The sequence below is a fragment of the Nuphar pumila genome, chromosome 2 (genome assembly GCF_984573655.1).
Source record: "Nuphar pumila chromosome 2, dmNupPumi1.hap1.1, whole genome shotgun sequence".
NCBI lineage: Eukaryota > Viridiplantae > Streptophyta > Magnoliopsida > Nymphaeales > Nymphaeaceae > Nuphar > Nuphar pumila.
The window spans coordinates 38,290,271-38,304,566 of NC_143250.1; the positions used below are offsets into that span (position 1 = coordinate 38,290,271).

The following is a 14,296-nucleotide window of genomic DNA, read 5'->3' on the forward strand; positions in this document are numbered from 1 at the left end:
CCCTCCCCGGTTGGTTTTCTCCCTTTTTTTTAATACTTTATTGTTCCAGTTATTTTTTCTTAAATATAATATACTTAGTTCCAGTTTTGATAATGTGAGCATTGCTGAATGCAAATTGGTTGTACGTTACCAATCTCGCCTCCCATCCAAATGACCAAAGTGCCCATAACCCTTAGCTGCAAATAAACCCAAACGGACCAATGTGGTCCGTATCCTGTAACGGTGGGGATGAGTGTGTGATCTCTATAGTGACAAATATATGCATTTAAAAAAAATGAGATAAAAGAGTGCTTTTTTTTCAGCCGTTTAAGATGATAAATAACCCCAGATAATACCTTTTCTGTTTTCTATTTCTTTGTCAGTATTTATTTTTATTTAAAAATGTTTTTGCTAAAAATTGAGAATATTATAAATTACAATTTCTTATGAGAAAAAAATTGAGATAATTTAATTATTAAAATGTCTTTGAATTGCACATTTTAAACAACTCTTTGTTTGGATTAGTCAAAAGTTCATATATGAGTTCAAATCATTATTTGAATCCAATAATTACTCAAAATCAAGGATTTTAGACTTTAAATCATATCCAGAATAGTTCAGAATTCATCAAAACTTGATTTTTCAAAATTTATTAATCATTGAAAATTTTCAGGTATTACACTAAGATAGTCTAAAGGATTCAAACCCAAAGTATGACCCTTAAGGCCTTAATTGATGTCTAAATTCCAAATTTGTTAAATGCAATTATCTTGGGCAAAACCCAGTGAATTAATTAGCAATCTCTATTATAGAAACAAAATCATTTTAGTAAATTCCAATCTAACAGCTTACAAGTTAACAATCCTGCATATCTGTAAGAAATCTAAATCCTACCAATAAGCCATGAAATATTAGGAAACACAATTTAATGAACCTATGAGCACGTGGGATGATTTGTACTCTCACGGGTCAGTTCTAGATCAAATTAAGACCTATCATAAGTCATGGGAAACATGGTCATTTTGGGACTACTAACTACATCAAAATTGGCAATACACAATATCCTGAAATCAAACACATAATGAGGTTGACTAGCCTCTAGTTGTGGGGTTAATTAGTGTTATGTGGATTCATAAGATGGTGGTGGTAAACTTCATAACTCATAATTTTATCTGTCAAGGCATCAGAATGTGTTCTTGAAATAGGAACACATCCAAAACAGCTGGTGTAAGTTGCCTGACTCTTAAGGATAAGCAGCAGTAGAAGTTTCCGTGAAATTTGCCTCTTTGATCAAGTTCATTTTGATACAAGGATAACTGCATTGGAATATGAGCAATTTATTACACAACCGAATGCCACCTTCCTAGGGAAGATGTATTCATGCAAATGCAAAGCTGTCATGGTTCACAACCCAACAACCAATATGTATCTACATCATTATGGAATATGAGCGGTTTCGGTTTCATTTGTTGGATGATGTGTTGGTGTTACCTGAATCAACTTAGTGTATCCGTTGATGTCATAGAGTGTGCATGCAGGTGTTCGGCGTTCTTCTCATCCGATTGATGCCCATGATGAGCCCAAACCTTAGGTCGACGGTGAGCAGAACCCTAAACCACGTAAACCCAAATGTAGAATTTGAGTAGGCTATTGTCATGAATCTCTCATCATCTTCGTAGCAGCCAACCTCCTTATATAACGAAGAAAGAGGCAGTTACGTACGTAACTTTCACCTACTATCTCCCCATTATGTGGTCCACTAATAATGTCAAATCAAGTCATCCAAATGGGTTGAACTCAGATTCGTTATGTCCAACATGATGATCTCGGGTTTAAGGATCCTTTAGAGACATGATGTGCCCTTGCTCGCTCTAGAGAACCCATGGTGCAAACCATATGAGAGTGTTGTTTTATTTGTTTCTTTATTTTTTCAAAATCAATTATACGTGGCATAATATTTTTCTTTGAAAGCCACGTAGCAGTGGTTTTCCTATTTTTTTCTAGATTGGATGACTTCTCAATTCAAGGTTTACTTTTTTTTTATTATAGCACCCTCGCCTCTTTCATGCAAATCTAACCCTGCATATGTGTAAAAAGAAAGAGGGGTTTTGGGGAGGGAATGAAAAAAAAAATGATAAAGCCTCTCACAAAGCTAATAATATAACCACTTTAGTATTAACTACAAAGTTATAGTAATTACATGAAAATACTTTAATATTAATTATAACATAATGCTATAGTTAAAAGTCAAAGGATCGTAATTAAAAGTCTTAAAACCTAGTATTAGCTATGATTTTTTATACTTTTTTTTTTTGTAGTGTAATGAAGTTGAATATCAACTATTGCCTCTAAACTGAGCAAATTGTCATCACACATATCAAATTGCTTAACTAGTAGAGATAATGCATGCTGTGTTGCATGTTGCACCATCTCTATCAATTTTTTGAGTGATTTTTAATTTTTTTTTGTAAATAAATCTCTTAAAGACCCCACTACAAAACAAGATACATTGTATCATCCCACCAAACTCAAGTTTATACCCTTAACTTGATTTGTAAGACATAAAAGTTCAATATTGTTTTTGTAGTGTTTAATATATAAGTTTCTAGATGAGCTTATCATGCAATCAAAACTGATAAAATCAAGATAAGATCTTAAATAAATCATATTTGCATGAAATACCAAAATAACGATTCATAAATATTATCAATGCTATGTCCAAATATTCATACATTTTATTAAAAGTTATGCAAAGCTATACATAAAATATCTAATAAGAAGGGAGACAAGATGATTTTATTAGTGATTGCACTAAAATCACCCAATGATGTGGTTTTTGGGCAAAAGCTGGCGATATTTGACATTCTGCAGCCAAGAACACGATTAGAACTCAAGTTCTGAGCTCAAACTAGCTTAAGGAAAGCCAGGTGTGCTTGGTTATTTTGAAAGTTATGTGAGGGCTTATTAGTCATTTTACGATGGTGACGCATGATGAAGTGTTAACCAATGGATACATGTCAAGCACTGCGTAGACAATACGATCAGGGGTAGTTACGTCATTATACTAAGTCAAAGCTCGGGTTTTGGGAACCTTAGCAACCAAGAAAACGAGGTACGCAAAGAGTGACAGACGGAATCACCCAAAAGACAGAAAAACACACTAACTTTTTTTTAATTCCCCATTATTTTTGCAATTCCCAAACCACCCTTACATCAAAGATGTTCGTCTATTGGGTCGGGTTTGACATTTTTCAAGCCCGGCAGTACCCCAATTGGACTTAGCTTGGGTGTTCAGACCCAGATACCCAACCGGGTTATTCTAACCATTAACACGTAAAATCCTCGAAAACTAAAAGCTAAGGAATTTGTGTTTCCCTTTTCACCAGACGTAACTGGATCCGGTAAGGGTGACTTTAAAGTCAGACCTGGACCACGCCAATTTGGACCCGGCACAAATCGTCCTATTACCATACAAACAAAACAGCATACCGAACAAATATAAAATGACCGAAACACCCTCAGAAAAGTTCAACGGGTCGCTCTCTCGCTCAACCAACCAAGAACCCACCGCGCTCATCTTTGTCCATAGACCAAAAACGTCGGGTTTTCTTGTCCCACTGTTTTTGCACTTAGTTGGGTGTGTCGCCGAATAAAAACAACTTAACAAGCAGCGATTTTTTATTATTCACGAGTTTATAAAATTAAACACATGATTTGGAAACAGGTTTAGCTCGCCAAAACTCTAACTAGGCTCAGGTTCGGAGTTGGGTCTGGAACCAGGTTCGGTTGGTAAGCTCGGGCGGATAAGCACGAGCGAGCTCATCGCTGGCGCGGTGGCCCCGAGAGAGAGAGAGAGTCCCATTTGGACACTCACCCTCCTCTATAAATCCCACCAGGAAACCACCACCTGTTTTTTAAACTCTCTCTCTCTCTCTCTATATATATATATATATATACCTGAAAGTCTTCGTCCCAACAATGGCGCTCGATCACGAGACGACGTTCAGGGAGTTCAAACCAAAGAACAGAAGGATCATGGTGAGTTCCCCAATGCCCAATTCTCCTTTCTTCTTTCTTCTTGGCATTTGGGGGGGTTCTGGGGGTGTTTTGGTCATTGTCATGTCGGCTGGGGGCATTCATAGTGGGCTGTGCGTTCTGCCTGGAAGCAGAGGAGGTTTGCAATTGCAAGAGGACCAGAAACGCTCCTTTCTTTCGTATAAATGACAGGCGTGTCCTCCTCCGGCAACGCCTGAAGCACCGTTTGGGGTTTGTTTCAGTTTTCCATTTCTGGAAACTAATGTCTTGCAATGGAGGTGGTTGAATTGGGAATTTGTGGGGCGCTTGAGGGTGTTTTTGTCATTAGCGGCTGCGTTCTTTCTTCGTCCCTCTTTTAGCTTCGATGGTGTGGTTGGAGCCTTTCGGCTTTGTGAAGCAGGGGATGTCTGTTCGTTGATTCAACATGCCCTTATCTCTGTATATAAGGCTGAAATATCCCTTTTTTTTTTGTTTAAGATGCCCTCTGCTTTTCGTCGACCGCCGAACTACACCGGAAAAGTACGTCCGGCAATTGTGGCTGTTTTTTTATTTCGTTAAATACCAACAATACCCCTGCACGAGGGCTTTCTTTTTCATAGTCGACACTGGTTTTCCTATTGAGATTTGGAAAAATATGTAGGGATAAAATCGTCGTTTGCTACCGAAGCGCCCCCACGCACACCTCACCGAGGGGAAGGCGGGAACAAGGTCTCCACTCTCGCTCCTTCCCAAAATTCTGCCAGGGATTTTGATTTTAACTTCCATCTCTCTCTTCTTTTTTCATGTTAAACGAACCGAGGCGGAAAGGAGCTCCCTTTCTCTCTCTCCAGTTCATTGTCATTCATTCCTAAGGGTATTTTAATTATTTTACTGAGATGAGAAACGGGAGAAAGCACATAGGTTTTGATTTCATCTCCGCTTCCATCCCCGTTTAATGTCCTTCGTCTCCGGTTTAGGTCTAAACGGGACGAGAGACGGGGCGGAACCCATTTCCCCCTCTGGGTCCACTGCCATCCTTACCAAAAGTCTTACCGATAGTTCGATTGGAAGGAGCGTGTACCGAGTGTTTCTGGTTTCCCGCATTCGTTAAATGATGAAAATTGCCGTCCCTCGTAAGTCGACGTTGTTGTCATATATAATTATATGTGGACAATATGGTCATTTTAAAAAAAATGTTTAACTGTAGTTTCAGTATTTCACGATTATAAAGTGAACTGACCACAATGCCCCATGGGGACCCTTTCGTCAATTAAGAAGTTGTCAAGCACCAAAGCGGCCATTCCGACAGAATACGCCAACCGGTTACCGGAGCCCTCAGTCCCTCTTCTTCACGTCTCTCTCTCTCTCTCTCACTTTACAAAAACACCCCAACTAATCAACCACCGTATTTTCCCATGATATGTAATTTGATCTAAATCCATAGGATAAAAGGGTCATATTGCTAACTCTTTTTGGGTTTTCTCCCTGTGAAAACGGATCGGGTTGGGATCCAGGGAGCGGGAGGTCCGGAAGACGAGGAGAGGTGGCCCCCGTGGCTGAAGCCGTTGCTGAAGACCCCGTTCTTCGCGCAATGCAAGCTCCACGCTGACTCCCACAAGAGCGAGTGCAACATGTACTGCCTCGACTGCATGAACGGCGCCCTCTGCTCCCTCTGCCTTTCCTACCACAAGGACCACCGCGCGATCCAGGTAAAGCCGACGGCCCTGATCGACGCTTACCTTCCGTCCCGTGCGAGCTTTCCCGACCTTCTCCATCCTCTTTTTTCTAATTCTTTTTTTTTTTTTTTTTTAAATCTTGGCAGATAAGGCGGTCGTCCTACCACGACGTAATTCGGGTCTCGGAAATCCAGAAGGTTTTGGACATAACTGGGGTCCAGACCTACATCATTAACAGTGCCCGGGTAGTCTTCCTGAACGAGCGACCCCAGCCTAGGCCCGGTAAGGGCGTCACCAACACGTGCGAGATTTGCGAGAGGAGCCTCCTCGACAGCTTCAGGTTTTGCTCCCTCGGCTGCAAGGTAATTAATTGAATAATGACCGACGTATCCCCTTGCATTTGTTGTTTTTTTAGGGTTTTCTTCTTCTTTTTATTTTTGTATTTTTATTTTTATTTTTATGGTTGTGTCGTTGAGTTGACCTCTAGTTGTATAATGGTAATTTGAGGATGTGGGGGAAATGGGAAGGGGATGTTGGTTCTGCATGGGTGGTGGGCTTGAATTATTGGGGCTGATGATGATGGGGGGCAAGCCTAGTTTCAGTAAAGGGAGGACGGGGTAGGGTTTTGACTTTTATTTTATTTAATAAAAGGTTAAAAATTCACATTGTGGTGCCTTTAATGGTGGTATTTTGAAGTGGGGAGGGACAATGGTGTCCTTGAAATTAAGGGCTTGGTGGTTTAGGGAAGTCAAAAGCATGATGCCTTTTCTTTTTGTTAATAATTGGGGTCTTGTTATTGAAGTAGAATTTAGGGAGAATTTTGTAGAGCAATCATTTCAATTTTCTCAAAAAGCAAGGGGTCCCTGATATCATTGAGTTTTTGTTCATTTTTCGTATTACATAAACTTTACCAAGTACCAACTTTGTCAGTTATATATTCTTTTGATTGGTACTTTCCCATTGGCAAACATAGTATGCCTGCCAATGTTATTGTTGGCATGTCTCTCAGAGTAAGAAATGGGTCCTTTTGTTTTAAGCAGATTGTTTATGCAACTTAACATCAAAATGTGGTTGATTTTGTTTATTAACTTTGTTATAGTTAAAATGAAGTAGTGATTTAGAACATAATGTGATACCAACATATGGATGAAGTTGAAATTTTCTAACATGGGCTTAGGTTTTCATTGCCACGCTACAGATAGCTGGAATGTCGAAGAGCCTGCTAAGGAAATCACGCCGGGAGCCGGTTTCGGACTCGGAGGGGTCGTCTTACACCATCAACAGCAGCGGAAGCACCGAGAGGAACTTGCCAAGCTTCTCACCTCCAACACCACCTCCTACCATTGTCAACTACAGGACCACAACGAGGAGGAAAGGGATTCCCCATAGATCACCAATGGGGAGCGTTTTCTTTTGAACAAGATGAAGTGATATGCCTAAGTATAATATGCTCACATAGGCTATCCCACCAGCACACTTGAGCCTTAGCAAAAGAGGCCAGTGTCTCTCACTTGTAAATGCCCCCAAGAAAAAAAAAAAAAAAGGATGAAGGAGAGGTGTAAAGTAAGAAAGTTATAGAACAATATAGGTGATAAGTATAGGTAAGTTTTGTTAGTTATGTAAATAGAGGGATGAAATTTACAGTTGGAAAGTGGTGAAAAAGTATACCATATATAATAAATACATGGTATCAGTATGCTATCGAGTATGTAAATAAAGGTAGTGCTTTGCTTCTTGTAAATTTGCAACCCTTTCTTTTTAGGTAAACAGTGAGCGTTATGCATCATTTTAACGTGAATAAGCGAGATATCGGGGGTACATTGCGTATGCCAATTTATGAATTTATGACCGAATTTTGTGTACGTGGCAAGAACCGATTGGTGGAAGGAAAGTTGGTGTGTCACACGCAGGGTATGGGAAGTGGGACCATGGAGCACAAGTGGTGCGTTTTACCACGCCATCTTTTCCGGTTGATGTCGCTTATTGGTGTGGACTTGTGATGGGGAATTGAGCTCATGCCAAGATTTTGACAAGTGGATGGTGTAGATGGAAATTGGCGTTCAATCTATTTGTTAATTTGATAGAGCAAGCAATGTGACACGTGTCATTTGGTCTTTGGCTGGGTTAAGTAGCTTCAAAATTTTCTTGGTCTCTCTTGATTTTTCGGGAGAAAGGGAAGGCCTTCCAAAGTGGGGAGGATGGTTGTCATCACTTTTGTGCAGTTGTTATTGATCCTTGCACCAGTCTTTTTCCTTTCTTCTTTTAGCTCCAAAATTTCTCCATTACATACAAAAGAGTCTCTCTCTCTCTCTCTCTCTCTCTCTCTCTCTCTCTCTCTCTCCGAAGGTAAACAATGTGAGAGGTGTTTTAAATCTGTAAACACTGATTCTATAAAATCTTGAGAGGATTTAGCCGTTCGATTATATAATTCCTAATCCGGTTATTCATTGCAACATATCATTTTGAAGGACTGGCCCTTATACGAAGAAAGATTAGTATATTCATGACTAATTGAAATGGTTTCAGTTCACACTGTTTTCACAGATTGGTGTTTTTCTAATAAAGTTGAAAAGTGATTAGTTATTTTACATTCTTAAGGACATTATCTTTACTGCCATTTATGTATTTTTAAAAATTATCTATATATCTATCAATTTCCAAATTTTGGGCCAAATTATATAAAGGATAACATTACTTATAAACAAATACCTATTTAGCTTTTCTTTAGCTACCTATGTAAAATCAAATATGAAAGCAGTTCCATCTCTTGTACTTTTAATCAGAAAAATGCTAATCCAGGTTTTCCCAATTTTATGACGTCTTTTAGGCCCCATGTCCATGCAATATCAGACATCTATGAATTTGGCATTGATGTCAACAAGAAAACTGTCATCTAATTACTATTTTTATGATTATAGTATGATATTGTACATGTAGGTATTTTTTATTATTATCATTTTAGTATTATTAATTTCTTATTGTAGGTATTTTTTATTATTATCATTTTAGTATTATTAATTTCGTATTGATAGCATATTGGAAAAACATCTTCATCAACATTCTTGATAATTAACCTCTAAGCCACTACCATTCTTTAGAAACACTAAAAAAAAGCTAGGTCAGCCAAGAAAAAAGAAAAGAAAAGAGAAAATACTCGATGTGACCTTAGGTTCATTTAATTAGGCAATAATGGAGCCCCACCTTACAAAGTGACTCAATTGCCTAAGCCATGATGTCAATTGGTTCCTAACGCCAAGATCACCCGACCCCACCCCACCCTACCCATATATAGGGGTGGCAATCGGGTCGGGTTGGCGGGTCAGCATACCTCAACCCGAACCCGACCCGTTTATTAAACGGGTCGGCTGTGGCAAACACGAACCCGACCCGTTTAATAAATGGGTAACCCGACACGACCCGCCAACCCATTTAATAAATGGGTTGTGTCGGGTAAACGGGTTTTCAGGTTCGCGGGTCGGGTTGGCGGGTTGACGGATCGGGTTGGCGGGTTGACGGATCGGGTTGGCAGGTTGGCGGGTCGGGCAGACAGGTTGGCGGGTTGACCCACCCGCCTAACCCGTTTATTAAACGGGTCAGCCGGGTTGGCATACCCCGAACCCGACCTGTTTAATAAACGGGTTACGCGGGTCGACCCGTTTATTAAACGGGTTGGCTTAAGCCCAACCCGAACCCGCCTAAGAGGCGGGTTGGCGGGTCGGGTCAGAAATTGCCACCCCTACCCATATACACGCATAAAAGACAGAAAAAAGGGTGAGATGCAAGTAAAGATATGTCACAGAGTCGTGTCGTCCCTAATCACATGTGCAGACACATTGACATGGACACTGACCTGTATGCATTATTTTAGTAGTTTTTTGATGTTTTTGATATTTTTCCCATAAACATGATTTTTTATAAAAAAAGTATTTTATTGACTAAAATTTTAAAAAAATTCCATATCTTTGAATCCTATTTTCTGAAAAAAATCAAACTTGGGAGTCCAACTCGTGTCATGTGTCCTCGCATCCACGAATCTTTGTGACATAGAAGTAAAGAAAAAAGAAAACAACTCACGTCTAAAATGATCCATATTTAAAATAGATCCAACCTAATCTAACACACACACACACACATGACTTGTGCTTTACACTTTGAAATATTTTAATCAAAAATTAAAATACCATAATAAATTGAACTGTTTCTAAATAAGAATGTGAGATAATATCATGAAATTATAACATCCTCGCAAGGTATTCATTTTAATTTTCTGTTTTTACTATTTTATGGTAATATCTAATTTTTTTCTGAAAATAACTCCTTTTCTCATTTTCCAATGAGTTATTTTGTGGGCCACCTGGGAGGTCCAGCCTTGTGGCAGATATTAATTATCTTGGGGATTACAAACAGATAAGCAATGCCGGACCCACCTTGGGAAGTGGGATGCTCATCTCTGCCCTTTCTGCTCCTGCTTTTCTTCTCGTTCCAACACTCATCACCATCTGGCCAACCCCTTGACAGGGCCACTTTGGATGGAGGGAGAGATGGTGGGGCTTATGACTCTACCCTACTGCCTCTAGCTGGGTGCCTCATCTTTAACTAGTAGCTTCTTCTTACACGCTAAAAAAAACTTTTTGAATGAGATAACATTGGAGGGAGCACATCAATTAAACAAGTGGTAAGATATATACTGTAGAAGTATTGAATGCCCATCGAGCCCATCAATGCTAAACCCATTTGGTGCTAATTCGTGTGCTAAATGAGATGCAAGTAAAGATATGTCACAGAGTCGTGTCGTCCCTAATCACATGTGCAGACACATTGACATGGACACTGACCTGTATGCATTATTTTAGTAGTTTTTTGATGTTTTTGATATTTTTCCCATAAACATGATTTTTTATAAAAAAAGTATTTTATTGACTAAAATTTTAAAAAAATTCCATATCTTTGAATCCTATTTTCTGAAAAAAATCAAACTTGGGAGTCCAACTCGTGTCATGTGTCCTCGCATCCACGAATCTTTGTGACATAGAAGTAAAGAAAAAAGAAAACAACTCACGTCTAAAATGATCCATATTTAAAATAGATCCAACCTAATCTAACACACACACACACACATGACTTGTGCTTTACACTTTGAAATATTTTAATCAAAAATTAAAATACCATAATAAATTGAACTGTTTCTAAATAAGAATGTGAGATAATATCATGAAATTATAACATCACAAGTGGTAAGATATATACTGTAGAAGTATTGAATGCCCATCGAGCCCATCAATGCTAAACCCATTTGGTGCTAATTCGTGTGCTAAATGAGTTTTTAGGGGTTTTTTCATTTTTTTTTTAAATTTTAAACGTACCTATACTTGATTTTATAGGAATCAGCTCTTGAAGCATTTGATTCCAACACATGGTGGATTTGTATAAAGTTCAAAAAATCAGCGATCCAAAATCTTTGTAAATTTTTGAGACTCCAAACATCATTTTTTTTCATCGAAAACACATGATCCAAGTATGGATTCTCAGTAAATCGACCATGCCCAAAACATTTATAAGGCATGAACCTCATAAAAAGCACCGGAGAAGGTGAAAAACCCATTTAGCACGCAGTTTAGCACGAACCCATTTTCTTATATATATATATATATATATATATATATATATATATATATATATATATATATAAAGTGACCCTATGGATGTGCTACATGATTTGTTTAGTGGAATCAGTTTTTGGATTGTCAGAATCTGACCTTTATACAGGTTTTTTCAGTGATCAAAAAATCAAATATCTAGGAAGGTTCTTAACTCATAAAACATGTTTTTTCGTTGAAAAAACATGATGCAAAAGTCAATTCCTACTAAATTGAGCACGTGTCGATGAGATTAGATTGTGTCAAAACAACTCTTATTGTGAGATTCAAACTAGATTGTAGGTACAATCATTTGTACCAAATATAATCCTATATATATAGTAGGACGTAGCATCAAACTCACAAACGTTGGGACGCACACACGTGATCAGCTGCGGGCATAGTTTATGCAACAAACAGGCTTTAGCGAACTGCCGCTAAAGCCTGGTTTTTCGCCAAGAGAATTAGATGGGGACTGCGGCTAATTCCCTTATTTTATGCAAAATCGATTAACAAGTGTCGTTTGGTGAAAATCGGTCCACTGTTGCAGGTTTTCATATGATGTATGTATGTATGATCTGTTGTTCTGATGAAGCAAACTTGAAACAGAGAACGGGTAATATTGTTAATGAAAATGTGCTTATGCTAATTTTGAGAGAGAGAGAGAGATGTACCACTCATCGATTTTGAACCAAGTTATCTTTTCAAAACTACCAGCTAGGAAGAAATCATTATTTAATCAATTAAATTCATTATTTTTTCATGTAAATATAAGCTTATGCGTGGAGCCATGTGGTGCCTTTTTCATGTTTGTAATAGTATGGGGGGATAGTGGTAGCCATTGGTGTGCACATAACACAACCACCACTTGTTTATGTGAAAACCACGCAAAGGGGAGTGATGGGCCCAAAGCCAACGCGCATGCAAGGGGTTGCAGCTGATCTAGTGTCCTCGATGTGCACACGCACAGTGTTATGGTGGTACTGAACCGTGACACTTTCATTAACGTGACACCCTTTTCCAAGATCTAGTTATTTAACTAATCCTAGTGATGATGTTTCTATATATACCTATATATATCCATTATTTTTGTAGAATAAGATTTAATTCTGAGCAGCAAATTGGCCCAATGTTGGGCCATCTTTAAATTCTTGTATAATAGTCTACTGCACTTCTAATCTTACTAAAAGTGAATCTAACTTATTGCTTATGACTTGAATAGCAAATGCCAGGACAAACTAATTAAAGTTCAACGATTAAACCTATACAAAGATTCTCACAAAGCACATATGAACAGACACACCACAGGGAGCACTTTGGAGTGGAGATAATAATAGATCGATAAGAGAATCCTGGTATTAATTCTGTGTAAAAAGGTGAATGTGGATATGATGAACATATTAAGTGATCACTTTATTGAAGGGGAAAAGTGGGCATGAAAATCAATTATATAATTTCCTTCTTCGATAGGCATGCATCTATCTATGGATTATATAGAGAGATTCAGATGGCATATGCTAGCTGTTGGACAGTATAATTTGCTAATGACATAGGATAAAGTTAATTACCCACTTAGTTCTTAATTTCATTAAGGGGTTTACTGTTTTCATACAACTTGCAAAACATTGGTGTTTGAGTTGGACTCCCACACTGCATAAAAGTTACAAAAAGTTGGAGAGAATTCGATAGGACAAAACCATTCCTCTCAGGGAGGTCACATCTTACAGGGCCCTACATGCCAGGCCATTCTCATTATACATTGGTAGAAAATGAGAGGAAAAAGTGGTGGGGGCATATAACTGGACCTGCTATGAATTGGGGTGGGGTTTGGTGCAAAGTACCTAGTGATCATGAACAGCCAAATGAATGGTCAATGTAGTTTCGTTTTGAGGCCATGCACATGGTAAGAAAATATTGCTTTGGTAGGCCCTACTGATTTCATTTGTTTCTTAGTTGAATGTGACGTGCAACAGAAAGCTTTTGTTATCACCCAAAGTATATGTGCTACCATGTCTGGAGCCATTTTAATTTTTCTACAAAACCATGTTTAGTAACTAGTTATTTAATACCTTTTCGTGTGCATGTGTATGAGTGCGTGTGTGTGTGTGCGTGTGTGCATGCATGTATCTAGTACATGAGTTATATACCCGTGTATCCTATAGTATTTGTGTGTATGTGCGTATGTCCACGGGTCCTTTTTAGAAAATTCTGTTAGACATTATAATTTAGAAGTTGGAAATATTTTCTATTAGATTTATTTCTGCTAATAGGTTAGAATATATAATATTTAAACCATGTTTTTATGTTATTCTATTAGACTAGTCAATGTTTTGCTTTTCTTTTAATTAGTTGCTATCTAATTAATTTATTTTCTTGAAATCGATAAAATAAGATAGTTGTTTAATGTTAATTAGTCATTGAATAGAGTAGGATTGAATTCTCGTTTGATTAGTTAAATTTTAGTTTGGTTTAATTTCAAAATTTTAATTTAAGTAATTAGATTAAGAATAATCATTTTTTTCCATTATCATTTTTTTTGTAGTTAATTAGTTTTAATTTAATTGCTAGTTATCATTTTGTTTATTAATGTTAATTGATTAAGTCTAAATTCGGTTAGATCTGAGTGTAACTTAGTTAGTTTCTTTATTGTTTCATGCTAGTTAGTTTCTTTCATAGTTAGTTCATAGATTGCTATTAGTTTGTTATTTAGTTAGTTAGTTGTTACATGTTAGTTTTAAGTTTGCTACAAGTTTGTTTTAAAATTGTTACATGTTCGTTAGTTGTTTTGAGTTTATTAGATTAGTTTGTTAGAAACTTCTTTTTGTGATATTTGATAAAACTAACCTTAGATTTTGATATAGTTTTCTTCGTGGGATAGGCCCTCAAAAGTATCCCTAAAGAGCCCTTTGAAATCCCCAAAAGGCCCTTCAAGCCCTTATAGAGTCCTCAGAAGAGCGAAAACCTTTTAAGAGTGAAACACTAAAAGCCTTT

General features: G+C 37.7%; 1 protein-coding gene across 2 annotated transcripts; it reads left to right on the top strand.

The window, feature by feature from the left end:
• Positions 1 to 3,907: 3,907 nt before the first annotated feature.
• LOC149845289 (protein RGF1 INDUCIBLE TRANSCRIPTION FACTOR 1-like) lies at positions 3,908 to 7,410 on the top strand. 2 transcript variants are annotated; one of them, XM_089997548.1, is made up of 4 exons: positions 3,908 to 4,017; positions 5,508 to 5,702; positions 5,816 to 6,031; positions 6,847 to 7,410. In XM_089997548.1, the coding sequence occupies exons 1-4, from the start codon at positions 3,958 to 3,960 to the stop codon at positions 7,084 to 7,086; spliced, it is 711 nt and encodes a 236-aa protein (XP_089853674.1). In that variant the 5' UTR covers positions 3,908 to 3,957; the 3' UTR covers positions 7,087 to 7,410. The 2 variants fall into 2 exon arrangements, with proteins under 2 accessions (XP_089853674.1, XP_089853675.1); XM_089997549.1 differs by having other exon boundaries at positions 6,868 to 7,410.
• The last annotated feature ends 6,886 nt before the right edge of the window (positions 7,411 to 14,296 follow it).

What these genes read in the sequence shown, in the direction of transcription:
- LOC149845289 (XM_089997548.1), top strand. Translation starts at nt 3,958, where the DNA reads ATGGCGCTCGATCACGAGACGACGTTCAGGGAGTTCAAACCAAAGAAC. An exon ending in CAAAGAACAGAAGGATCATG is followed by an intron (nt 4,018 to 5,507) that starts GTGAGTTCCCCA and finishes GTTGGGATCCAG; the next exon opens with GGAGCGGGAGGTCCGGAAGA. An exon ending in TTTGCTCCCTCGGCTGCAAG is followed by an intron (nt 6,032 to 6,846) that starts GTAATTAATTGA and finishes ACATGGGCTTAG; the next exon opens with GTTTTCATTGCCACGCTACA.